Here is a 27,202-nt window from a genome sequence, read left to right on the forward strand (position 1 = left end):
CAGTTTTGGTCTCCTTACCTTAAGAAATACTTGCCAGGATGGAGGGATTGTCCTATGAGGAAAGATTAAATAGACTGGGCCTTTATTCTCTAGAGTTTAGAAGAATGAGAGGTGATCTCATTCAAACATACAAAATATTTACAGGGCACGACAAGGCAGATGCAGGAAGGATGTTTCCCCTGGCTGGTGCGTCTGGAACCAGGCGACAAAGTCTCAGAATAATGGGCAGGCCATTTAGGACTGAGATGAGGAGGAATTTCTTCACTCAGAGGGTGGTGAATCTTTAGAATTCTCTGCCCCAGAGGGTTGTGGAGGCTCAGTCATCGAGTATATTCAAGACTGAGATCAATAGATTTCTACATATTAAAAACATCAAGTGATACGGGGATAGTGCAAAAGATGGTGTTGCAGTTGATCATCAGCCATGATCTCATTGAATGGCGGAGCAGGCTCGAAGGGCTGAGTGGCCTCCTCCTGCTCCGATTTCTTATGTTCTTATGTTATGTTCTTATACTCACACATAGTCTCGCATACATTCCACTGCATAGATCATATTTTCCCGCGTAGATGTCACACTGCAAAAGCAGAAATGGCCGGTAATTTCTGGATGAAATAAACTGAAGTCAACTGTAGCTCAGATGTCTTTGTAAACCTCCTTTTTAAATGTTTCTAGCAATTCATCAACCTGCCACACATTGACACAGGGAAATTCAAAACACTTAGAAGTACAGTAAACTAATTTCAGCATTAAAACAGGCAAGGGTTTATTTTCAGTAACTGTGACTAGATGGGTCAGTCAATGAAACCTGCAGTTTCGACAAGATGCAAATTTAAATTAAGGGGCATTAAACTTGTCCTGCACTGGGTACTCAATAGGATTTTAGGAATCTACTATTCACATGAAACTGACTAATGACAGAGTGGAACTAGGACTATCTTCATAAATTGGATGTGATCTACTTAAAACCGAAGGCTGGCAGACTGGGTGGTACACCCACTGCTGAAATGAAAGTCTCTGGTGTGCGCTGCCAGTAAGGGTCCAGTGTGAGATGACTTTGGCCAGTCGCTCATGGACATGGTCCACTGTAAAAGAAAATCACATTTGTCACAAAACTGGCAATTTCACTCCAACAGGCTATAAGAATAGTTGGTGTAAGGAAGAATTCTGGAAATATAATGCATTACTGGCAGTCGCAGAGTACAGGATGTTTCTGTTCTGCACCTGGCTATATAGTTTTTTTTTATTCCTTCATGGGATGTTGGTGTCACTGCCAAGGCCAGCATTTATTGTCCACCCCAAATTGCCCTTGAGGTGATGGTGAGCTGCCTTCTTGAACTGCTGCAGTCCATATGAGGTAGGTACACTCACAGTGCTGTTAGGAAGGGAGTTCCAGGATTTTGACCCAGTGACAGTGAAGGAATGGCGATATAGTTCCAAGTCAGGATGATGTGTGGCTTGGAGGGGAAATTGCAGGTGGTGGTGTTCCCATGCATCTGCTGCCCTTGTCCTTCTAGGTGGTAGAGGTCGCGGATTTGGAAGGTGCTAAGGAGCCTTGGTGCGTTGCCACAGTATATCTTGCATATGGTACACGCTGCTGCCACTGTACATCGGTGGTGGAAGGAGTGAATGTTTGTGGATGGTGTGCCAATCAAGCAGGCTGCTTTCTTCTGGATGGTGTCAGGCTTCTTGAGTGTTGTTGGAGCTGCACCCATCCAGGCAAGTGGAGAGTATTCCATCACACTCCTGACTTGTGCCTTGTAGTTGCTGGACAGGCTTTGGGAAGTCAGGAGGTGAGTTACTTGCCACAGGATTCCTAGCCTCTGACCTGCTCTTGTAGCCACGGTATTTATATGGCTACTCCAATTCAGTTCCTGGCCAATGGTAACCAACCCCCAGGATGTTGATAGTGCGAGATTCAGCGATCATAATGCCATTGAATGTCATGGGGAGATGGTTAGATTCTATGTTGGTGATGGTCATTGCCTGGCACTTGTGTGGTGCGAATGTTACTTGCCACTTATCAGCCTAAGCCTACATATTGTTCCGATCATTTCTACACGGACTGCTTCAGTATCTAAGGACTCCTGAATGTTGCTGAACATTGTGCAATCATCAGCGAATATCCCCATCTCTGACTTTATGATTGAAGGAAGGTCACTGATGAAGCAGCTGAAGATGGTTGGGCCGAGGACAATACTCTGAGGAACTCTTGCAGTGATGCCCTGAAGCAAAGATGATCGACCAACAACCACAACCATCTTTGTTTGCGCTAGTTATGACTCCCACCAGCGGAGAGTTTTCCCCCCGATTCCCATTGACTCCAGTTTGCTAGGGCTCCTTGATGCCATACTCGGGCAAATGCTGCCTTGATGTCAAGGGCAGTCACTCCCACCTCACCTCTTGAGCTCAGCTCTTTTCTCCATGTTTGAACCAAGGCTGTAATGAGGTCAAGAGCTGAGCAACCCTGGTGGAACCCAAACTGAGCAGGTTATTGCTAAGCAGGTGCCACTTGATAGCACTGTCGATGACACCTTCAATCACTTTACTGTTGATCGAGACAGACTGATGGGGTGGTAATTGGCCGGGTTGGGCTTGTCCTGCTTTTTGTGTACAGGACATACCTGGGCAATTTTCCACATTGCTGGGTAGATACCAGTTTTGAAGTTGCTGGCCCTAAGGCTAGAAAGGAAGAACTTGCATTGATATAGCACCTTTCATAATCTGAGGATATCCCAAAGTGCTTTACAGCCAAATAATCATGTTTGGAAGTGTTATTACTGTTGTAGAAAATGGGGAAACCAATTTACACACAGTAAAGTCCCACAAGCAGGAATGAGATCGTGACCAGATAATTTTTTTTTTAAAGTGATGTTGGTTACAGGATAAATATTGATGAGCGCTCCCCTGCTCTTTGAATAGCACTACGGGATCTTTTATGTCCAATGGAGAGCGCAGACGGGGCCTCAGTTTAATGTCTCATCCAAAAGACAGCATCTCTGACAATCCAGCACTGCCTCAGTACTGTACTGGGAGTGTCAGCCAACAGTTTGTGCTCAGACTTCTGGAATGGGACTTGAACTGATAACCTGCTGACTGAGAGGCGAGAGTGTTACCCACCGAGCTAGCACTGCCTGATTCGAGCCCACACCCTGATTCTGATATTTCTCATCCTGGTGGATACAGAAATTGAACAGAAAACATGAAATAAGTACACTTACTTCAAGCTGCCTCCAACAGCTTCTATCCCACGGGTTATTCTGAATGACGAAGCTCCCTTTGTTGTCTGTAAAACAGAAAAAGCTTTGGTTAAAACTAAAAGACTACAGTTGCTAACAGAATTCTGTACTCTAAATTTCACAGAAAAATGGAAAGTTTATACATTTTAAGATGTGACAAAATTAATCTCTGTTAAAAGTACGTTGAGGAATGCAAGCACAGCAATTGGAGAGTTCAGTGTGGTGCACTGAGAACACATTTTACCGAGGGAACAACAGATAGCTACATATGTGCTACATAGAGGATAATGGATAACCAGAACTATGCTTCAAGGCAGTAATACTACAAGACAGTTTGTGTGAATTTAACCAATGCACCCAGATTCCAAAATACATTGTTAAATGAGGACATTATATCAGTAATAGCAATGACAGAAAATTAGTCAGAATTCCAGCTCCTGATCAATATCCAGTGATTCCTTTGCAGGTGAGGCCACGATCAGACATTGTTGTGATGCCCAACAGAGTTGAATAGCCTGGCAACATTTCCCCAGAATCACAATGAGAAATGGCCACTCAGAAAATGAACCAGAGAACATCCGACACCAGCAGAATTGTATCCCAGCAAGTGGCATTGGGAGAGAGGGGAGGATAGGTGAGAAAACCCAGGGATAGGGGTGGGGAAAACACTCCCCTTTACCCATACACATACAAATGTAAGCGTGAACCAGATTAATTTCAATTAGACTGTTTAAAACAATCTACCCCACTCAGGATGGTGAAAGCAAACATAATATATCTCTGATTTAAAACAGATGACATATCGAGAAAGAAATTTTGAAAATGTGTTGCAAAGGTGAAAAGCTGTTCAAGGAGCTAAGCTTTCTGTTAAAACTTTACTTACCAGGTTTGCTCCCAGGCGAAGGACATGAGTGATGCCCAAGTTACTGGCACTCTCATACCTGCTGCCTGCCTTTATAAAGACGCCAATCTTTGAGGTTGGTGAGTAGTTCTCCAGGGAGGCAATTACCAATCCATTTGGCAATTTGGACACCTGCAGGGGAAAAATTCAGTCCACATAAAGACTTGATTATCCATATTAAATTTAAAATCCTGAGTCTGCACATGTTTTCAACTTAATTTTCTGTTATGATTTTTGGTCACACCTTTTAACTCAACATTTAACATTGAATATGCCTATTTAATAAGCTAAAATGGGAATTCCACTATGTAAACAGGTCCTGGTAACACGGTAGTTGCAGGCTGTGACCACTAGGTGGTGGTTTAGTTTCAATGTTTTATCTAACACACAAATACCACATGTACAAAACAGTCGAATCATAGTCTGATTTATTAACTGGACAGCAAAATAAACACTTATCTCCAGGGATTTGAGTACATAATCTAGGCTGACACCTCAGGGCAATAGTAAAGGAGTGCTGCACTGTTGGAAGTGCTGTCTTTTGGATTACACGGAGGTCCAGATACCGCTTCAAACAAGAGCTGGGAAGTTCTCCCAAAGCCCTGGCCAACATTTAGTCATCAACCAACATTACAAACAAACAGAATATCTGGTCAGTCATCTCACTGCTATCTGTGGGAGCTTTCTGTGCACAAATTGGCTACCACATTTCCCTACAACAGTAACTACAATTCAAAAGAAATTCACGAGATGTGACTTCAGGCCATCTTGAGGACATGAAAGGTGCATTTAAATCATCAGGACAGGCATATAGTGCCTTGGTTTAGCTCCATGCAAAGTATTTCTAATATTTAATTCCAATTGTTTTTCCTTGGTAATTTTTCTCCCTCCCTTCCTCTCCTGAAAGTACTGATTCCTCGGTGGGCAGTTCCACAGAACCCTTGCTCCCTCTAGTATCTTGCCCCAATGGTCAATCTTCACATGCAAGCCTAGACAGCGAGGGAGCTAAAAAGCCACAGCTATGTTCCTACCCTCACCCTGGCTGAAGTCAGCTAACTCAGCACCAAAGGATTGAACCTGGGACCTTCTGGTCCACAGACTCAACTACTCGCCAGATCAATGAACCAAGCCCAAACCATCTTAATATTTTTTCCCTTCGGGGATGTGTGAACAGCAATTAAAAGATGTACAAGTGCTCAAGTCTTGTGAAGCTGTGCGAAAATTGTCTGTCACATTTCCTACACTGCAACAGTGATTACACTTCATAAGTATTTCATTGACTGCAAAGTGCTGAGACGTCCGGTGGTCGTGACGTGTTACATAAACGCAAGTCTTTCTTTTTCTTTAAAGAGCAAATTGAACGCGTGATGCGGATCATAACAATACAGAAAGTGCAGACCACAAGCAACCTCAGCGGCATGCAGCACACTGTTACAATATATACTAGGGCACCTTCATGGACATCAGCTATCTGCTCAAAGTAGCACAAAGCCGTGATGCCATTGAGGGGTTTGCTCAAAAAGATGATCAAGGCAAAATCACATTTCTGGAAAAGAAGTTGCGACTAGTGTTCACTGACCTGCAGCTCCTGAGGTGGAAGGTGTAGTTTCTCTGCAGCTGCTGTAAACTCATACTGAGGCACAGCTTTGGGTGAATAAAGCCTCTTTGTCTGAAATCAAAAATTCACGACAATCAATTGAAAGATTTCAGAAAGGCCAGGACACCTGTCCTGGAAACCTCGATGAAGGTTTTTGCTCCATTTGTTTTTAATATGTATTTAAATAGTAGAAGAAACTAAAGCTCCATTTCACATCTCATGATTGAAAGATCATTTCCAGTCCAAAGTTTGGAGCAAGCTGATTTTTTAACAGATTATAACCCATAATTGTTAAAGTTCTACAAAAGCAAAATACTGCGCATGTTGGAAATACATAGAGAGGGGAACAGAGTTAACATTTCAGGTTGATGGTCTCTCCATTTGCCTTACACCATCATTCCTTTCGTCATTTAATCTTTCCTGCCTTCCACCCTATTGCAGGCCTTCCCTCCTGTTCTTCCCACCCCCCCTCCCTGCCTCTGTGCTTGCTTAAAACCTCTTCCATCCCTAAATCTCTCCAATTCTGATGAAAAAACATTGACCCGAAACATTATCTGTTTCTCACTCGGCAGACGCTGCCTGACCCAATGACTGTTTCCAGCATTTTCTGTTTTTAAATATGAGTTAAACTTTTAATGATTAGTGACAGTACAATACAGACCACATAAATTGTTCTTCAAGGGCAATTAGGGATGGGCAATAAATGCTGGCCTGGCCAGTGATGCCCACATCCCATGAATGAATAAAAAAAACTGTTATTGTTTCAGCTTTAGCTACTTTTCCTGGTCTACATTAGAAGGTGGGTGACCATCCTGCTCCACTACTGCTGTTCTGAGCAGGAACTGCCCGACAGGTGGCCAGATATAGCTCCCCTCCTTCTGACCTCCCTCAGCTGCTCTTTACAGTGCAGATCTCAACACAGGAACTCAATGCAGTATGCACTACTGCTCCATGGTACAACCAGGTGCTACACCACAACCAGAAGTTTTAAACTAGTTTAGTTTTCAACTTGCTAAATCGGCTTTGAATGCTATATTGCTATGATTTTCACCTATCAGTTATGAATCAAAAATGAACCATCCTTAAAAAAAGAAACCAGAATCATAAAAATGACAAAGTAAGTGGCCATTTGGCCCATCTTGTCTATGCTGGTGCTAACTATTCAACTGGGGCTTTTTAGATCAATCGCTTTTCTCATTATCATTTCTATTACAGTCTACTCTTGACAAATCAAAGCGCTATTCTCGAAGAAAATAATCAAATTAACTATTAATTCAAATAATCCAGTTATTGAAATTAAACCACTTTTCATTAACAGCTTTTTCCTATCAAATTTCCTTTTAAGTTGTACTAGAATCCAGCCTCAATAATCGCTTGTGGTTCCTTATCTTAACGAACCACGGTACAAAATTTCTAACTTCCCTCTCCTTCTAGCTGAGTAAATATCCACTCATTAGTGACCTTACAACCAAGTCGTCACCGTTTACCCGCTCAAAAACTTTCACAATTTTGTAAATCTTCCCTGCAATTTAGAGAATTTTCACTGCCCCCTTTCCATGGATCTAATATCCATGGAAATATCCATCTAATGTCAGTTGCCAGCGATCGCCAGAGCTGGCGGGCAGCCTTAAAGGCGGGGCTAAAGCGTGGCGAGTCGAAGAGACTTAGCAGTTGGCAGGAAAAAAGACAAAAGTGCAAGGGGAGAGCCAACTGCGTAACAGCCCCGACAACCAATTTTATCTGCAGCACCTGTGGAACAGTCTGTCACTCTAGTATTGGCCTTTATAGCCACTCCAGGCGCTGCTTCACAAACCACTGACCACCTGCAGGCGCTTACCCATTGTCTCCCGAGACAAGGTGGCCAAAGAAGAAGAATATCCTTCCTATAACAAAGTGTCCAGAACTGTGTGCAATATTCCAACCAATGTCTTGAGCAAATTCAACACAAATTCCTTGCTTTTGTATCTAATGTCCCTCTATATATTCCCACTTACCTGTTGTGATACTCAAGTTATTGTCTTTTTTGTGCCAGAAGCGATCAAGGTAAAGTCGAGATAGGATGTTTAACATTGTTGATGCAAAGTGACATTTATATGAGAATTAAGTAGCAATCCTGCCACCTTCCATGCGGCTCACATGGCCAAGCCATCTCAAGCGCCGCTGACTCAGTAGGATGTATATGCTGGGGATGTTGGCCGCCTCAAGGACATCTGTGTTGGATATACGGTCCTGCCACCTGATGCCAAGAATTCTCCGGAGGCAGCGAAGATGGAATGAGTTGAGACGACACTCGTGGCTGACATACGTTGTCCAGGCCTCGCTGCCGTAGAGCAAGATACTGAGGAGTGGGAGTCAGGCTTGAAACACTCGGACTTTTGTGTTCCGTGTCAGTGCGCCATTTTCCCCACACCCTCTTGGCCAGTCTGGACATAGCAGCGGACGCCTTTCCCATGCGCTTGTTGATTTCTGCTTTGGGAGACAGGTTACTGGTGATAGTTGATCCCAGGTAGGTGAACTCTTGAACCACTTGCAGAGCGTGGTCGCCGATAATGATGGATGGAGCATTTCTGACGTCCTGTCCCATGATGTTCGTTTTCTTGAGGCTGATGGTTAGACCAAATAGGCCATGTGAACCGCATGGAAGATGACAGGATCCCCAAGGACACATTGTACAGCGAGCTCATCACTGGTATCAGCCCCACCGGCCGTCCATGTCTCCGCTTTAAAGACGTCTACAAACGCAACATGAAGTCCTGTGACATTGACCACAATTCGTGGGAGTCAGTTGCCAGTGATCGCCAGAGCTGGCGGACAGCCATAAGGGTGGGGCTAAAGAGTGGCGAGTCGAAGAGACTTAGCAGTTGGCAGGAAAAAAAGACAGAAGTGCAAAGAGAGAGCCAACTGTGTTACAGCCCCGACAACCAATTTTATCTGTAGCACCTGTGGAAGAGTCTGTCACTCTAGAATTGGCCTTTATAGTCACTCCAGTCGCTGCTCCACAAACCACTGACCACCTCCAGGTGCTTACCCATTGTCTCTCGAGACAAGGAGGACAAAGAAGAAGAAAGAGCAATTGAACCACATTTATTGATGAATAATCACAGTATAACAAATACTGTAAAGATAATAAAAATGCCGAACAAACTTGTTGAAAATAAATTTCCCCTCGCCATCCCAAAACCATCGTTAAATTAGAAATATAAAACATAAGGCTCTGTCCCTAAAGACAGTGTAAGGATAGTGCAGCTGTTGCTATCTCACAATAACCTTTGCAATGTCAAGATCCTACACCAGTACTGCTGCAGTGACTGGTTTGGGATATATAGCAATGTATTTATTTAAAATGCTATGAATTTGCAGAAGAGATCCTGGAAATGGGAGAATTTGGGGTTTGTGACTGGTTTAACTGAGCAGTGAGAGGCTGAATCTCTCCATTTCACCCAGTGGCGGGATGACCTTCAGTAACCTCACGGCGCTCGTCCTGGTCACCGGGTGTCCCGGTCACCGCGCTTCCAACTGCATTCAGCAGCCGGACTGTGCTTACTGAGGATCAGTATGGGTTCAGGGGCGAGTCACCGCCGGGAAGGCCGAGCGGCCGCTCCTACCCGGGCAGCGGCCTAGGCCGCACCGGGGTCACCGGGTTATTTTCCGTTTGCGGGCTCTACGGATAAGAAACCGGGCGCTTATTGCCGAGTAATGACTAGTCCCTCAGCAGGGATCCGGAAAGGGACACTTACAGCAAGGTTTGCGAGCGCAGAATTCACTCTCCTCACCAACCTCATCCTCTCCGCGTCGCCTCCCCCGACTCAGACACACACAATATGGCGGCCAACCAGCGACTGCGCTTGACACACACAATATGGCGGCCAACCAGCGACTGCGCTTGACACACACAATATGGCGGCCAACCAGCGACTGCGCTTGACACACACAATATGGCGACCTACGCGCGACTGCTCTTGACACATACAGTATGGCAGCTCGCCAGCAACCAGTGGTGTGACACATACAATATGGCGGTCCACCAGCTACCGCCTCAAAGACACACACAATATGGCGGCCGTTGCCCTTCCCACTCTATGTGGAGGAATCTGTCAATCACAGACAAGTAATGTTTAAAGGTTCTTGTGAACTGCTCTCGGTTTTAATATTACATTATACTAGATTAGATACATAGTGTACATGTGCATTGCATTTTACTGTGTCATCTGTTGTATATGTTGCATTGTGTGTCACCTAGGTTACATTGTGTGATAATATTGTATGTTATACTCTGCATATATACCATGCAAAAAAGTTCAGATGTTGAAAATCTAAAACAAAAATAGACAATACTGGAAGTATTCAGCACGTCAATCAACATCTGTGGATAAAACAGATTAGCTACTATTTTAAGTAAAGATTCTTCGACAGAACTGGCTATTATTGAAATAAAAAAACAGAAAATGCTGAAAATACTCAACAGTCTGGCAGCATCTGTGGAGAGAGAAACAGATTTAATGTTTCAGGTCAGTGACCCTTCTTCAAAACTCGATGAAAGTTCCCAGTTCTGATGAAGGGTCACTGACCTGAAACGTTAACTCTGCTTCTCTCTCCACTGATGCTGCCAGACCCGCTGAGTATTTCCAGCACTTTGTTTTTATTTCAGATTTCCAGCATCTGCAGTATTTTGCTTTTATTTTATTGGCTATTACTGATAACTTATCTGTTCTATCCATAGATGCTGGCTTCGTTGCTGACTGCTTCTGGCATTTTCTGCTTTCGTTGTAAAATCAAGCTCGGAAGATCGCTAGTTCCATTCCATTTATAAATTATTAAACTTGTGTTAAACTTGTATTAAACCTAAATTATTACCTTGTGTAGGGCATGGACTTCCTATCTATAAACTTTACTTCCTGTTCTCATTACTTTTAATCATACTTTTGTGTCAACATTTACCACTGTACATTACCGTGTCAATATTTCCCATTCCTATTTCCTATGTTAACTGTTACAATGTTGTTATTGGTTCTGGTTCAGTCACTATCTTACATATAAAGTTAAATTCATCAGTTGATCATAGACGATGCCATTGCAATTTATTAGTCGTTTATTTTTTTTTATTCATTCATGGGATGTGGGCATCACTGGCCAGGCCAGCATTTATTGCCCATCCAGAATTGCCCTTGAGAAGGTGGTGGTGAGCTGCCTTCTTGAACCACTGCAGTCCATGTGGGGTAGATACACCCACAGTGCTGTTAGGAAGGGAGTTCCAGGATTTTGACCCAGCGACAGTGAGGGAACGGTGATTATAGTTCCAAGTGTGGATGGTAGAAACATAGAAAATAGGAGCAGGAGTAGGCCATTTGGCCCTTCGAGCCTGTTCCGCCATTCATTATGATCATGGCTGATCATCCAACTCAGTAACCTGTTCCCGCTTTCTCCCCGTATCCTTTGATCCCTTTCGCCCCAAGAGCTATATCTAACTCCTCCTTGAAAACATACAATGTTTTGGCCTCAACTGCTTTCTGTGGTAGCGAATTCCACAGGCTCACCACTCTCTGGGTGAAGAAATTTCTCCTCATCTCAGTCCTGAAAGGTTTACCCCGTATCCTTAGACTATGACCCCTGGTTCTGGACTCCCCCACCATCAGGAACATCCTTCCTGCATCTACCCTGTTAAGTCCTGTTAGAATTTTATAGGTTTCTATGAGATCCCCCCTCACTCTTCTGAACTCCAGCGAATATAATCCTAACCAACTCAATCTCTCCTCATATGTCAGTCCCGCCAATCCAGGAATCAGTCTGGTAAACCTTCGTTGCACTCCCTCGATAGCAAGAACATCCTTCCTCAGATAAGGAGACCAAAACTGCACACAATATTCCAGGTGTGGCCTCACCAAGGCCCTGTATAATTGCAGCAAGACATCCCTGCTCCTGTACTCGAATCCTCTCGCTATAAAGGCCAAAATACCATTTGCCTTTTTAACCACTTGTTGCACCTGCATGCTTACCTTCAGCGACTGGTGTACGAGAACACCCAGGTCTTGTTGCATATTCCCCTCTCTCAGTTTATAGCCGTTCAGATAATAATCCACCTTCCTGTTTTTGCTACCAAAGTGGATAACCTCACATTTATCCACATTATACTGCATCTGCCATGCATTAGCCCACTCACTCAACTTGTCCAAATCACCCTGAAGCCTCTCTGCATCCTCCTCACAACACACCCTCCCACTCAGTTTTGTGTCATCTGCAAATTTGGAGATATTACATTTAGTTCCCTCATCTAAATCATTAATATATATTATGAATAGCTGGGGTCCTAACACGATCCCTGCGGTACCCCACTAGTCACTGCCTGCCATTTGGAAAAAGACCCATTTATCCCTACTCTGTTTCCTGTCTGCCAACCAATTTTCTATCCATCGCAAATACACTACCCCCAATCCCATACGCTTTAATTTTACATGCGGGTCTTTGTCGAAAGTCTTCTGAAAGTCCAAATAAACCACATCCACTGACTCCCTGTCATCAACTCTACTAGTTACATCCTCGAAGAATGCTAGTGGATTTGTCAAGCATGATTTCCCTTTCGTAAATCCATGCTGACTCTGACCGATTCTATTGCTGTTCTCCAAGTGCTCTGCTATAAAATCTTTTATAATGGACTTTAGAATTTTCCCCACTACCGACGTCAGGCTGACTGGTCTATAATTCCCTGCTTTCTCTCTACCTCCCTTTTTAAATAGTGGGGTTACATTAGCTACCCTCCAATCTGTAGGAACTGTTCCAGAGTCTATAGAATCTTGGAAGATGACCACCAATGCATCCACTATTTCTAGGGCCACTTCCTGAAGTACTCTGGGATGTAGATTATCAGGCCCTGGGGATTTATCGGCCTTCAATCCCATCATTTCTCTACTAATACTGATTTCCTTCAGTTCCTCCCTGTCACTAAGCCCTGTGTTCTCCAACATTTCTGTTATGATATTTGTGTCCTCCTTTGTGAAGACAGAACCAAAGTATGCATTTAGTTGGTCAGCCATTTCTTTATTCCCCATAATAAATTCCCCTGTTTCTGACCGTGAGGGACCTACATTTGTCTTCACGAATCTCTTTTTCTTCACATACCTAAAGAAACTTTTACGGTCAGTTTTTATCTTTCCCACAAGCTTGCTCTCGTACTCTATTTTCCCCTTCTTTATCAATCCCTTGGTCCTCCTTTGCTGAATTCTAAACTGCTCCCAATCCTCAGTGTGTGTGTGACTTGGAGGGGAGCTTGCAGGTGGTGATGTTCCCATGCATTTGCTGTCCTTCGAGTTGGTAGAGATCCCGGGTTTGGAAGGCGCTGTCTAAGGAGCCTTGGTGCATTGCTGCAGTGCATCTTGTAGATGGTACACACTGCTGCCACTGTGCGTCGGTGCTGGAAGAAGTGAATGTTTGTGGATGGGGTGCCAATCAAGCGGGCTGCTTTGTCCGGGATGGTGTCGAGCTTCTTTAGTGTTGTTGGAGCTGCACCCATCCAGGCAAGTGGAGAGTATTTCATCACACTCCTGACTTGTGCCTTGTTAATGGTGGACAGGCTTTGGGGAGTCAGGAATTCCCAGCCTCTGACCTGCTCTTGTAGCCACAGTATTTATATGGTTACTCCAGTTCAGTTTCTGGTCAATGGTGACCCCCAGGATGTTGATAGTGGGGGATTCAATGATGGTAATGCTATTGAAGAAAACAGTGTGCGTTAATGGTCTACCGATAAGATGGCAATTGGCAAAGTGTACAACAGATCACTAAAACTACAGAGATCCTCAGTTATAAAGCTAAACACAAATTCTTCAACATTGTATTTCTTATACATTTCATAGGGAAATTGAACTTATATAATTTGAATCTAAATGTCTATATAAATATAAATGTGAAAGTGACACTGTGTTGCCCTGGTGTCACCAGCGGAAACAAAAAATATTAAAGCAGCTGCCCTTTCGGGGCGCCACAAACTTAACCTTTTGCTTGAAGTTTGCATGTTATTTAGATCAGTCCAAGCAGGTGAAAATTGAGTTTTGTTTCCCCCATAGTTTTTATTCATTTTGAACAATTTAATTGTTTTAGAAACTTAATGTGAAGTGATTCATTTTGGAAGGTAGAACGCAGAGAGAGATTATAAAATAAAGGATACAACCCTAAAGGGGGTGCAGGAACAGAGGACCTGGGGGGTATATGTGCATAAGTCATTGAAGGTGGCAGGACAGGTTGAGAGTGTGGTTAATAAAGTATACGGTATCCTGGGCTTTATTAATTGGGACACAGAGTACAAGAGCAAGGAAGTTATGTTGAACTTGTATCAGACACTAGTTTGGCCTCAGCTGAAGTTTTGCGTCCAGTTCTGGGTGCCGCTTTTAAGGAAAGATGTGAAGGCACTGGAGTACAGAAAAGATTCGGGGATGAGGAACTTCATTTACAAAGATAGATTGGAGATGTTGGAACTGTTTTCCTTGAGTGGAAGGCTAAGAGGAGGTTTAATAGAGGTATTCAAAATCATGAGGGGTCTGGACAGAGTAGATAGGGAAAAACTGTTCCCACTCGTGAAAGGATCACGAACAAGGGGGGGGGGGGGGCACAGATTTAAGGTAATTGGCAAAAGAAACAATGGCGACGTGAAAAGCATGTTCACACAGCGAGTGATTGGGATCTGGAATGCACTGCCTGAGAGTGTGGTGCAGGCAGGTTCAATCGAGGCATTAAAAAGGGAATTAGACTGGTATATGAGAAGGAAGAACATACAGGATTATGGGGAGAAGGCAGGGGAACGGCACTACCTGAATTGCTCACTCGGAGAGCTGGTGTAGACATGATGGGCTGAATGGCCTCTTTCTGCACTGTAACAATTCTGTGAAATATAATAAACAAACAATTATTAATGCCATCCAGGATGCAACCTCTGAAAGAATGAAAGATTTGTATTTATATAGCACCCTTCAGGATGACCAAATGTGCCAAAGCGTTTAACAGCCAAGGAAGTACTTTTTGAAGTGTTGTCCTATAGAAACTACATTATCTTATATTACTAATTAATTACTAATGTAGGATTACCCTGTGGTGTCACCCGTTGCGAAAGCCAGATATAGTCGAGCTGATAAACCATGCAATCATTTAGAAATAAATTGGATGTTGCATGGCCGGGCATGGCAGTCATTCTGAGTGAAATGAGCTTCAGATGGACCAGACTGAACATTGAGAGCATGACTGGCCTTTTTTTATTTTTTTTTATTTTTTTGTTTTATTTTTTAAACCACGTACTTGCCTTAAACTTGGTTTTTCATGTTGTGCTTTTGGACAGAGCTGCTCATCATTCTGCCATTAACACTGTCTCTGGACTCATGCTTTATCTGTCACCACAACCATTAGCACTCCCCTTGTCCCATGACATCTTTGTCATTTAATTTCTCCTGCCCTATCACACACCTTCCCTTTTATTCTCATTCCCCACTCCCCCTTCACTTGCTTAAAACCTATTACATTTCTAACCTTTGCCAGTTCTGATGAAAGGTCACAGAGATACAGCACCGAAACAGGCCCTTCGGCCCACTGAGTCCACGCTGACCATCAACCACCCATTTATACTAATCCTACATGAATCCCATTTTCCCTCTCACATCCCCACCTTCCCTCAATTCTCCTACCACCTACCTACACTAGGGGCAATTTTCTTTTAACAATGGCCAATTTATCTATCAACCCGCAAGTCTTTTGGCTTGTGGGAGGAAACCGGAGCACCCGGAGGAAACCCACGCAGTCACAGGGAGAACTTACAAACTCCACACAGACAGTACCCAGAACCGAACTCGGGTCGCTGGAGCTAACCGCTGCGCCGCCCCTGAAACATTAAAACTCTGCTTCTGTCTCCACAGATGCTGCCGGACCTGCTGAGTATTTCCAGAATTTCTTGTTTTTCTTCCAGCACTTTCTGTTTGTATTTGAGATGGGCCGAATGGCCTGCCTGCGGTGTAATTGATACCGCCAGGCGGAGGTGGCGCTGTGGGATTCGGCTGGCCTTGATTAAAGGGGAGTGTACTCTTGTCCACTGGAGTCTCTTTGGTGCGGCCTGGAGGCTGATAGTGAAGGCGGTGAGCTCGGTGCTGGTTAGTGCAGTCGGCTCGGGTCCTCCGTGAAGCGGCAGTCGAGGGGACAGCGGGGAAATCCAGCCAGCGGCAAGCAAGTTACCGGGTTTGGAATCTATAAAGGGGGAGATGGTAAGTGGGGGCGGGTGTGGAGGCCGCAGGCTTCGGCCCGCATTTTCCCCCGAAGCAGGCGGCGGGAAGGAGCGCCTTCCACAGCCGAGGCTGTGTGTTTTCAGTGCGGCTGCGGTAGTTGAATCGCTCCGGTTTGAACGCTTCAGCGGTCGGTCTCGGCCTAGCAGCTTCAGGCCTGGCGGCTGCGTCGTCGCAACCTGATGGAGAATCGCATGTGGCTCAGCGATTTGCGCCACTCGGCCCATCGTGTCCGTGTCGGCCCAAAGAGTTATCCAGCCTGATCCCACTTCCCAGCTGTAGGTCACACCATCTCCAGTGTAAATATAAATACCTGGAGCAGAGGACACCGGTTTAAAATGATTGGCAAAAGAACCAGAGGCGACACCAGGAACAACTCCTTTACTCAGCGAGTGTTTCGGATCTGGAATGCACTGCCTGAGAGTCTGGTGGAGGCAGATTCAATCGTAGCTTTCAAAAGGGAATTGGATAATTATTGGGAGGGCAAAAAAATATTAAAGGGTATGGGAGTGGGACTAGTTGAGTTGCTCTTGCATTGAGCCAGTATGGGCACGACGGGCCGAATGGTCTGTTCTGTAACCATTCTATGATAACCCTTTCAGATCCCCACCACCCTCTGGATGAAAAAACTCAACTCTCTAATCCGTCTATCAATTACTTGAAATTTATGCCCTTTTGTTGGCTTTTCTACTAAAGGAAATTGGGCCTCCTTATCCATTTTATCTAGGGTCCACATAATATTGTACACCTCAATTAAATCTCCCCCTCGAACTCCTCTGCTATTAAGAAAACAGCCCCATTCTTAGTGGCTAAAATTCTCCATTCCTGACGTCATTCTTGTAAATCTCCTCCATACCCTCTCTAGTGTGATCACATCCTTCGTGTAATGCTGTAGGCTATACTCTAGCTCTGGCCTAACTAGTGTTTCATACCATTCCTTGCTAATAAAAGAAAGTATCCTGTATGCCTTCTTAACCCCCCTTATCTACCTGACCTGCTACCTTCAGGGAACTGTGGACATACACTCCATGGAGAGAATTTGAGTCCATGAGCTGGATTTTCATTCTGGGATCAGGACCCTGGTGCCCGGATAGTTTCTAGGTCCCGACCCCATACCGCGTCAACCACACTATTTTCAAAAGCATAAGATCTAATTGGGCCGGGGTGAGTGTGATACCCCATTAGCAGCACCAGTATGTAGGTGGGAAGCAGCTGCAGACTGCAATGTTAAAAGGCAGACGGCAGCCATGCTGGGCTCACCATTGCCTTGCAGAATGGTGCAGGCAGCAGATCAGAGGGCCAGCAGTGTAGCTGTGTAAACAAGTAACTTCCCTCCTGACTCCCCAAAGCCTGGCCATCTACAACGTACAACTCTGCCTGGATGGGTGCAGCTCCAATAACACTCAAGAAGCTCAACACTACTTTTTAAAAAGGGTGAAAGGGGGAACCAAGGAAATTACAGACCAGTTAGCCTGACATCTGTGGTGGGGAAGTTGCTGGAGTCTATAATCAAGGATAGGGTGACTGAACACCTGGAAACATTTCAGTTAATCGGGGACAGCCAGCATGAATTCATGATGGGAAGGTCAATTTCTGACAAATCTCATTGAATGTTTTTGAAGAGGTGGCTAAGGTAGTGGACAGGGGAATGTCTATGGATGTTATTTATATGGACTTCCAGAAGGCATTTGATAAACTTCCACATAAGAGACTGTTAACTAAGGTAGAAGCCCATGGAGTTGAGGGCAAATTATTGACATGGTTAGGAAGTTGGTTGAGTGGTAGGTGACAGAGTGGAGATAATGGGTAAGTACTCTGATTGTCAGGATGTAACTAGTGGTGTCTCGCAGGGATCTGTGTTGGGGCCTCAATTATTCACATTATTCATTAACGATTTGGATGATGGCATAGTAAGTCATGTATCCAAATTTGCTGATACAAAATTAGGAGGCATTGTAGACAGTCTAGATAGCATAAAATTGCAAGAAGATATTGACAGACTAGGTGAATGGGCAAAACTATGGAAGATGGATTTCAGTGTGGGCAAGTATGAGGTTATCCATTTTGGACCAAAGAAGGATAGAGCAGGGTACTTTCTAAATGGGAAGAGGTTAAGTACAGTGGATGTCCAAAGAGACTTGGGGGTTCAGGTGCATAGATCTTTAAAATACCACGAGCAAGTGCAGAAAATAATCAAAAAGGCTAATGGAATGCTAGCCTTTATATCTAGAGGATTGGAGTATAAAGACACAGGTTATGCTGCAGCTGTACAAAACCCTGGTTAGACTCCACTTGGAGTACTGTGAGCAGTTCTGGGCACCACACCTTCGGAAGGATATAATGGCCTTGGGTGGGGTGGGGTGGGGGGGGGGTGCGGGTAGTGCAACGTAGGTTTACAAGAATGATACCTGGACTACAGGGGTTGTTACGAGGAGAGATTACACAAATTAGGCCTGTTTTCGCTAGAATTTAGAAGGTTAAGGGGTGATCTGATCGAAGTCTTCAAGATATTAACAGAGAAAGACAGGCTAGATAAAGATAAACTATTTCCACTGGTTAGAGATTCTAAAACTAGGGGGCAGAGTCTAAAAATTAGGACCAGACCGTTCAGGAGAGATGTTAGGAAGCACTTCAGGCAAAGAGTGGTAGAAGTTTGGAACTCTCTCCCACAAACAGCAGTTGAAGCTAAAACAGTTGTTAATTTTAAATCTGAGATAGACTTTTGTTAAACAAAGATATTAAGGGATATGGGCCAAAGGCAGGACGGAGTTAGGCCGTGGATCAGCCATGATCTCGTTGAATGGCGGGACAGGCTCGAGGGGCTGAATGGCCTACTCCTGTTCCTATCATCTTATGTACCATCCAGGACAAAGCTGCCCGCTTGATTGGCACCCCATCCACCACCTTTAACATTCACTCCCTTCGCCACCGACAGACAGGGGCAGCAGTGTGAACCATCTACAAGATGCACTGCAGCAACGCACCGAGGCTCCTTAGACAGCACCTTCCAAACCCGCAACCTCTACCAACTAGAAGGACAAGGGCAGCAGATGCATAGGAACACCACCGCCTGCAAGTTCACCTCCAGATAAAGCAGAAAAAGAAAGCTTGACAGTCGCAAAAAACTTAATACTTTAGAAAGCCTAGAGGAGTATAGGGTTGAAGTTTATAAAAAAAAAAGGAAATTAGGAAAGAGAGCGGGTGGAAAAATATTGGCAGGTTAAATCAAGGAAGACCAAAAATATTAGTACATTCAGAGCAAGGGGATAACTAGGGAAAGGCGAGGGCCTATCGGAGATGTACAAGGTAACTTATGAGTGGATGCAGAAGATGTGGGCTAGGTTCTTGGGGCCGGATGGATTGCATCCCAGGCTGTTAAAGGAAGCCAGGGAGGAAATAGCGGATGCTCTGAGGATCCTCACTAGATACAAGCACAGTACCAGATGATTGGAGGTCTGGAAACATTGTACCATTGTTTAAAAAGGGTGTGAGGGATAGGCCAAATCATTATAGGCCAGTCAGTCTGACCTCGGTTGTGGGCAAATTATTAGAATCAATTCTGAGGGATAGGATAAACTGTCACTTAGAAAGGCATGGATTAATCAGGGATAGTCAGCATAGATTTGTTAAAAGGTCATGTGTTACTAACAATTTAATTTTTTGAAGAAGGATTGATGAGGGTAGTGCAGTGGATGTGGTCTACAAGGATTTTATTTAGTGATACAGCACTGAAACAGGCCCTTCGGCCCACCGTGTCTGTGCCGACCATCAACCACCCATTTATACTAATCCTACATTAATCCCATATTCTTACCACATCCCCACCTTCCCCCTACCTATACTAGGGACAATTTGCAATGGCCAATTTACCTATCAACCTGCAAGTCTTTAGCTGTGGGAGGAAACCGGAGCACCCGGCAAAAACCCACGCGGTCACAGGGAGAACTTGCAAACTCCGCACAGGCAGTACCCAGAATCAAACCCGGGTCACTGGAGCTGTGAGGCTGCGGTGCTAACCACTGTGCCGCCCTAAGGCATTTGAAAAGGTCCACACGGTCAAGAAAGTAAAAGCCCATGGGATACAGGGGAATGTGGCGAGTTGGATCCAAAATTGGTTCAGTGATAGAAAACAAAGGGTAATGGGCAATGGATGTTTTTGCGAATGGAAGGCGGTTTCCAGTGGTGGTCCACAGGGCTCAGAGTTGGGTCCTTGTTGTTTGTGGTATAAATGTGGGAGGCATGATTGGTAAATTTGCAGATGACACAAAAATTGGCCATGTAGTTGATAGTGAAGAGGATATCTGTAGACTCCAGAATGATATCAATGGTTTGATTGTGTGGGTGACAAAGTGGCAAATGAAATTCAATATGGAGAAGTGTGAGGTAATGAATTTGGGGAGGGCAAATAAAACAAGGAATACATAATAAATGGGAGGATATTGAGAAGGTAGGGGAAGTGAGAGACATTGGAGTCCATAGTAAAGGCTGGCTCGGGTCTGCAAATGATACCCGACCCCGAGCCTGGCTCGAGTCCTTCCATTTTTCCCGCACCCAACCCAACCTGACCATCAGTTAACATACCTTCCGTTTTTCACTTTGTTGCTGATCTGCACAAGCTTAAAATAACTAACAAAATCACCTTTTCAAGTCCAAAAAGTACATTAACAGAGGAACCACTTACAGGAGGTTGTGATAGAGCGTGTCCAACACGAGCCCGAATGCCAGGTAAAAACGATCAATAAAATGAGTAAACAATGTATCAATCAGTAAACCACCATAACTTATCTAGGTATGTTTAGGCATTTTTATCCAGGAAACTCTCACTACAACACCAGAATACAACCATCTTCAACACAATATGCATTGTCTGGAATGTCGTCTGGTTCGGGTTCGGGCCTTTAGTCCACAGGTAGATAAAGTGATGAAGAAGGCATATGGAATGCTTTCCTTAATTGGCCGAGGTATAGAATACAAAAGCAAGGATGTAATGCTGGAACTGTCTAAAACATTGGTTAGGCCACAGCTGGAGTATTGCGTACCGTTCTGGTCACCACATTACAAGAAGGACATAATTGATCTGGAGAGAGTACAGAGGAGATTTACAAGAATGTTGTCAGGGCTTGAAAATTCCAGCTATGAGGAAAGATTGGATCGGCTAGGGTTGTTTTCCTTAGAACAGAGGAGGCTGAGGGGTGACTTAATCAAGGTGTACAAAATTATGAGGGGCGTAGACAGGAAGGACCTATTTCCCCTGGCAGAGAGGTCAATTACCAGGGGGCACAGATTTAAGGTGATTGGTAGAAGGATTAGAGGGGACAAGAGGAAAAACTTTTTCACCCTGAGGGTGGTGGGTGTCTGGAATTCACTGCCCAGATCAGTGGTGGAGGCAGAAACCCTCAACTCATTTAAAATGTACCTGGACATACACCTGAAGTGCTGTAACCTGCAAGGCTATGGACCAGGTTCTGGAAGATGGGATTAGATTGGGTGGCTAGTGTTTTCAGTTGTCACCGACACGATGGGCTGAATGGCCTCTTTCTGTGCTGTAACTTTTTGATGGTTATGGGATTCTGTGTTAGAGAGTCTGGTTTAACTGGACTTTTTTTATTTGAGAAAATGGGATATTCAGTGTCATTGTATCCAAGAGCCCTAAAGTCCTGTTTGGCTTATAAGGGTTTTATAATGTATTGTGGTAACTGGTTTCAGTACTGACTTTTGTAATTGCCATTTTCTGAATGTAAAATCTGTGTTCTCGGCTGCATTCTGGCTCAATAATCAGTGCGTTAGTTCTTTGAGAACAGGTGGTTGATGGTTTGTAGTGCAATACAAGTGAATGTTCCTTTACAGTTTCTTAATGTGCACTTTAATCAGTGCTATATTTAAAAAAAAAAAAAAATATTGAGCTCCCTTCTAATCAGCTAACTATATCTTGTGTTTTTATTGTAGACAGAACAAGACGTTAACCCAAAAGCCTATCCTCTCGCGGATGCCCAGCTAACAAAGACGATAATGGATCTTGTACAGCAAGCAGGGAACTATAAGCAACTTCGAAAGGGAGCTAATGAAGGTACTTCATGTTTTACATCCTGAGTACAGTATTGGATATTAAACTGGAGTCATAACGCTACTTGTAATCTGCAGGTAGAAGTTTATTTTTAAGTTGGAAGTGATTCCAGCTGCTCTTGATAGCCTAAGAAAGAACCTGCATTTGTATAGCAGCTTATCACACATCCCAAAATGCTGTACAGCCAACAGGGCGGTGCAGTGGTTAGCACCGCAGCCTCACAGCTCCTGGGACCCAGGTTCGATTCTGGGTACTGCCTGTGTGGAGTTTGCAAGTTCTCCCTGTGTCTGTGTGGGTTTTCGCCGGGTGCTCCGGTTTCCTCCCACATCCAAAGACTTGCAAGTGATATGTAAATTGCCCCTAATATAGGGAAAATGGGATTGTTGTCGGGTTAGTATAAATGGGTGGTTGTTGGTTGCAACAGACTCGGTGGGCCGAAGGGCCTGTTACAGTGCTGTATCTCTGAATAAATAAAAATAAATAAATAGATTCCTTGTGTGGTGGCAGACAGTTTGTGCACAGCAAGGTCCTGCAAATGGTCACTGAGCTCTGTGGAAAAGAAAATTGATGATGTGGGCGATACAGCAAATTTAACAGATTGATTCAGGTCTGCTCCGTTCTGCAGAGGGGCACAGTGTAGGAAAGGGCAAGAGGTTGGATGTATGTCTGGCATGATGTTTGGTAAAAGTAAATTTGGACCAATGTTTCTGTACTGAATGTAACGATTGCAATCAAAATTGAAAGCAGATTGGGTTGGGAGGTGGGGAGGGGTGACAGTGTGGAAGGACTCTTTCCCTGGGGTGAGGGGGTTGACAGTGCAGGGAGTGCTTTTTCCCCTCATCTGTCTAAGAGCAGAGAGAGAATTGATAAATATGTCTTTCTTTGCAGCCACCAAGACCTTGAACAGAGGAATTGCTGAGTTCATAGTGATGGCTGCAGATGCTGAACCGTTGGAGATTATTCTTCATTTACCTCTTCTCTGTGAAGACAAAAATGTGCCTTATGTTTTTGTAAGATCCAAACAGGCTCTGGGTCGTGCATGTGGGGTGTGTCGGCCAGTCATTGCATCCTCGGTCACCATAAAGGAAGGCTCTCAGCTGAAGCCACAGATCCAGTCTGTTCAACAAGCAGTTGAGCGTTTACTGGTTTGAATTGCCGTGACAGTCAGTGGAAAATTCAGCGGCTGAACAGGAAATGGCTTCTAACAGTCAGTCGTGTACATTACACTTTTTTTTTTCTAATCTTTTGAACATTGCGGTAGGATTGTTTGAGGGCACATTTGTAATGTACTTTAATTTCTTCAATAAAAAGTGCTTCTCCTGAATACTACCTAAGATTTATGCCCCTGAAACTTGCCTTTCAAATGCTGGACTGGCACTGTATAACAAAGTAATCACTTTTACTGTCTTTAGATGGTAGCACTTATCACTGGGGGACAGCAATCTCTAATCCAAAAGGTAAATCTTCATTTTTCCCATAGTGTAAGCTTTGCTTACCTTGCCTTTGACCTATTTAGCACAAATACTCATGTAGGAAAATACTAGCTGTTGCTGATGCAGGTAGAGGTTTTGATCCAATCTGATGGGTTGAGTCTCCTGAACCTTTTTTTATTCATTGAAGGGATGTCGGTGTTGCTAGCTAGGCCAGTATTGATTGACCATCCCTAATTTCCCTTAACGTTGTGATGAGCCACCTTCTTGAAATACACTCGAGTTGCTTACTGGGCCATTTTAAAGAGTCTCATATGGACCAGACTGAGTAAGGACAGCACCTTTCCATCCCTAAATGACATTAGTGAACCAGGTGGACTTTTAAGACAATCTGGTAATGTTGTGGTCATTTCTGATGCAGGCTTTTTAATTTCAGATTAATTAACTGAATTTACATTTCCCAGCTGCCACGGTGGAATTTGCACTCATATCTGGATCATTAGACTAGGCCTCTGGATTACTAGTCCAGCGACATAACCACTATGCTACTGTACACTAAATGCGAGCAGTATGGCTGGAGTGGTAAATGCAAAGGTTAGTTGCGGTTGCTTTGCTAATGTTAGCAAACTCAAGTAGTTGATGCTAATGTCGGGACTAGTGTATTTTTGCATACCAGCCATAAACTCTATCACTTACAGATTGAGGATGCTATCTGTAAAATTGTGAAACATTTCACTCTTGCTTATCCAATAGCGAAGGTTCACTAGATTGGCTCATGGGACGAGAGGCTGAGTAAATTGGGCTTGTACTCTGGAGTTTAGAAGAATGAGAAGTGATCTTATTGAAACATACAAGGTTCTGAGGGGTCTGGACAGGGTAGACACTAAGGTTATTTCCCCCAGTTGGGGAATCTAGAACGTGAGATCACAGTCTCAGGATCATTTAGGACTGTAATGAGGAGAAACTTCTCCACTCAAAAGGGTTGGGAACCTTTAGAATTCTGTACTCTAGAGGGTTGTGGATACTCCATTGTTGAGTATATTCGAGAGATACTTTCTGGTCTTTTGGAATCAAAGGAAATGGGGAGTGGACGAGAAAGTGGAATTGAGGCAGAAGATCAGCTATGATCATATTGAATGGTGGAACAGGCTCAAGGGGCCGTATGGTCTACTCCTGCTCCTATTATGTTCTTAGAGTGGTTGGGTTTTTAATAATGCAAGTCAAAAGATAGAACCAGCTCCATTTCTATACTGCCCTTCACGTCCACCAGATTTTCCAACTTGCTTTATAAGTGTAGGTACTGTTTTGTAGGCAAATGTGTGCAGCAAGATCCCACAAACATCACTGGTGTTCTGGCTAAGATGGCACAACAGGATAAAGGGAGTGATATCTACATCCAAGAGGGCTAGTCCCAGAAGAAAAGCCAGCTGGTAAAGGACAATGTTTATTTCTAATAGAAATGCATCCAACTGTTCAGAGAATCAAAATAGATACCTCCTTAGGGGTAAGCAGGGGCTTTGGCAGAGGTGGATCTAAACTAGAGGGTACAGAGGAGATGTGAAAATGTTTCCAGGACTAGAAATTTTAGCTATGAAGCAAGATTGGATATGCTGGGGTTGTTTTCTTTGGAGCAGAGGAGGCAGAAGGGAGATTTAATTGTGTAAAATTGAGAGGCTGAGATAGAAAGGACATATTTCCCTTGGTCAGTAACCAGGGGGTATAGATTTAAAGTAATTGGTAGGGTTAGAGGCGAGTTGAAATGTTTTCGTTCAAAGGGTGATGGGGATCTGGAACACTGTCTGAAAGGGTGGTAGAGGCAGACACTCCCATTGCATTTTTTTATTTATGTGCCATAATCTACAGGGCTATGGACCCAGAGCCAGTAATTGGAATTAGATCAGATTGTTTTTCAGCTGGCACAGGCACAATGGGTTAAATGGCCTTCTGTGCCATAAATTTGTTTTTCTAAGGGTTTTAAATGACGAGGTGCGGGGGAGTAATGGAGAATATGATGGAGGTTGCTGAAGGCACAGCTACACAAGAGGCCACAGTCAGAAATCTACAACCTGAAGGCAGGTATTGGGTCAGGCAAGAATTAAAATAAAGTGCTCTGAATTCTGGAAAGGTCCCAGTGGATTGGAAATGGAACACCTCTGTTCAAGAAAGGAGGGAGACAGAAAGCAGGAAACTATAGGCCAGTTAGCCTAGCATCTGTCTTTAGGAAAATGCTCGAATCCATGATGAGGTAGTAACAAGATGTCTAGAAAATCACAATACAATCAGGCAGAGTCAGCATGGTTTTGTGAAAGGGAAATTGTGTTTGACAAATTTATTAGTGTTCTTTGAGGATGTAACAAGCAGGGTGGATAAAGAGTGGATGCAGTGTATTTGGATTTTCAAAAGGCATTCAATAAGGTGTCACATGAAAGACTACTACACAAGGTAAGAGCTCATGTTGGGGGTAACAGTATGAATAGAGGACTGGCTAACTAACGGGAAACTCTTGGCATTTATTCACGGGTGAAGATTTTGGGAAGGTTGTACACATCGGTTGCAGGCCCACTGGTGGCTAGTCAGGCCTATCCGTGACTGGCAGATTCTCCCACAGTGGGTACAAATGAAAGTGTAGTCACTGCTGGGGGCAATTGGATCTATCCTCCTTTTCTCTTTCATGCTGGTTCTTCGTTCAGTCTCAAAGGTGTCTGTAGCCCTCCTGATGTAGCATCTCCAGGCATCACGATCTAAGGCCTGCGCTTCCCACTGGCAATGGTCGATGTGGCACACAGAGAAGGTCTTCTTTAGGGAGTCCTTGAAACGTTTGCATGGGGCCCCTCTGTTCCTTTTACCAGTGGTCAGCTCTCCATACAGCATAAGCTGGGCAACATGACCTACCCAATGCAGTTGGCTTTGCAGGAGGATGGCTTCGATGCAGGCTATTTCCAGGACTTCAATGTTTGTGATCATAAGTAGGATCAGGAGTAGGCCGTCCGGCCCCTCGAGCCTGCTCCGCCATTCGATAAAATCATGGCTGATCTTTTCGTGGACTCAGATCCACTTACCCGTGTTCTCACCGTATCCCTTAATTCCTTTATTATTCAAAAAGATATCTACCTTAGCTTTAAAAAAAAGTTTACTGAAGAAGCGTAAGCTACTTCACTGGGCAAGGAATTCCATAGATTAACAACCCTCTGGGTGAAGAAGTTCCTTCTTAATTCAGTCCTAAATCTGCTCCCTCTAATCTTGAGGCTATGCCCTCTTGTCCTAGCTTCACCTGCCAGTGGAAACATACTCTCCACTTGTATCTTATCTATTCCCTTCATGATTTTATATGTTTCTATAAGATCCCCCCTCATTCTTCTGAATTCCAATGAATATAATCCCAATCTACTCAGTCTCTCCTCATAAGCCAACCCCCTCAACTCCGGAATCAACCTAGTGAACCTCCCCTGCACCCTCTCCGGTGCCAGTACATCCTTTCTCAAGTAAGGAGACCAAAACTGCACACAGTACTCCAGGTGCGGCCTCACCAGTACCTTATACAGCTGCAACATAACCTCTCTGCTTTTAAACTCAATCCCTTTAGCAATGAAGGACAAAATTCCATTTGCCTTCCTAATTACTTGCGGTACCTGCAGACTAACCTTCTGCGATTCATGCACAAGGACACCCAGGTCCCTCTGCATAGCAGCATGCTGCAACTTTTTACCATTCAAGTAATAATCCTTT

General features: G+C 44.1%; 2 protein-coding genes across 2 annotated transcripts; one reads left to right on the top strand and one right to left on the bottom strand.

Annotated features, from left to right (window-relative positions):
* Positions 1-498: 498 nt before the first annotated feature.
* Positions 499-9,581, bottom strand: LOC137360386 (cytochrome b-c1 complex subunit 2, mitochondrial-like). Its single transcript, XM_068025866.1, has 5 exons — positions 9,473-9,581; positions 5,718-5,807; positions 4,121-4,270; positions 3,220-3,284; positions 499-575 (listed from the first exon to the last, which is right to left on the bottom strand). Exons 1-5 carry the CDS (start codon positions 9,515-9,517, stop codon positions 515-517), a joined length of 411 nt encoding a protein of 136 aa, XP_067881967.1. The 5' UTR covers positions 9,518-9,581; the 3' UTR covers positions 499-514.
* A 6,208-nt stretch (positions 9,582-15,789) lies between these two features.
* snu13b (SNU13 homolog, small nuclear ribonucleoprotein b (U4/U6.U5)) lies at positions 15,790-23,370 on the top strand. The gene is made up of 3 exons (XM_068025849.1): positions 15,790-15,964; positions 21,929-22,049; positions 22,935-23,370. The coding sequence occupies exons 1-3, from the start codon at positions 15,962-15,964 to the stop codon at positions 23,195-23,197; spliced, it is 387 nt and encodes a 128-aa protein (XP_067881950.1). The 5' UTR covers positions 15,790-15,961; the 3' UTR covers positions 23,198-23,370.
* Positions 23,371-27,202: the final 3,832 nt, after the last annotated feature.

The sequence above is a fragment of the Heterodontus francisci genome, unplaced genomic scaffold (genome assembly GCF_036365525.1).
Source record: "Heterodontus francisci isolate sHetFra1 unplaced genomic scaffold, sHetFra1.hap1 HAP1_SCAFFOLD_837, whole genome shotgun sequence".
Classification (NCBI taxonomy): Eukaryota; Metazoa; Chordata; class Chondrichthyes; order Heterodontiformes; family Heterodontidae; genus Heterodontus; species Heterodontus francisci.

Excerpts from the sequence above, each read along its gene's own strand:
- LOC137360386 (XM_068025866.1), bottom strand. The coding sequence starts at position 9,517 with ATGAGGTTGGTGAGGAGAGTGAATTCTGCGCTCGCAAACCTTGCT. Across the intron at positions 5,808-9,472 it reads CTGCGCTCGCAAACCTTGCT|ACAAAGAGGCTTTATTCACC; the intron begins GTAAGTGTCCCT and ends TTTTGATTTCAG. Across the intron at positions 4,271-5,717 it reads TTCCACCTCAGGAGCTGCAG|GTGTCCAAATTGCCAAATGG; the intron begins GTCAGTGAACAC and ends TTTCCCCTGCAG.
- snu13b (XM_068025849.1), top strand. Across the intron at positions 22,050-22,934 it reads TCGAAAGGGAGCTAATGAAG|CCACCAAGACCTTGAACAGA; the intron begins GTACTTCATGTT and ends CTTTCTTTGCAG.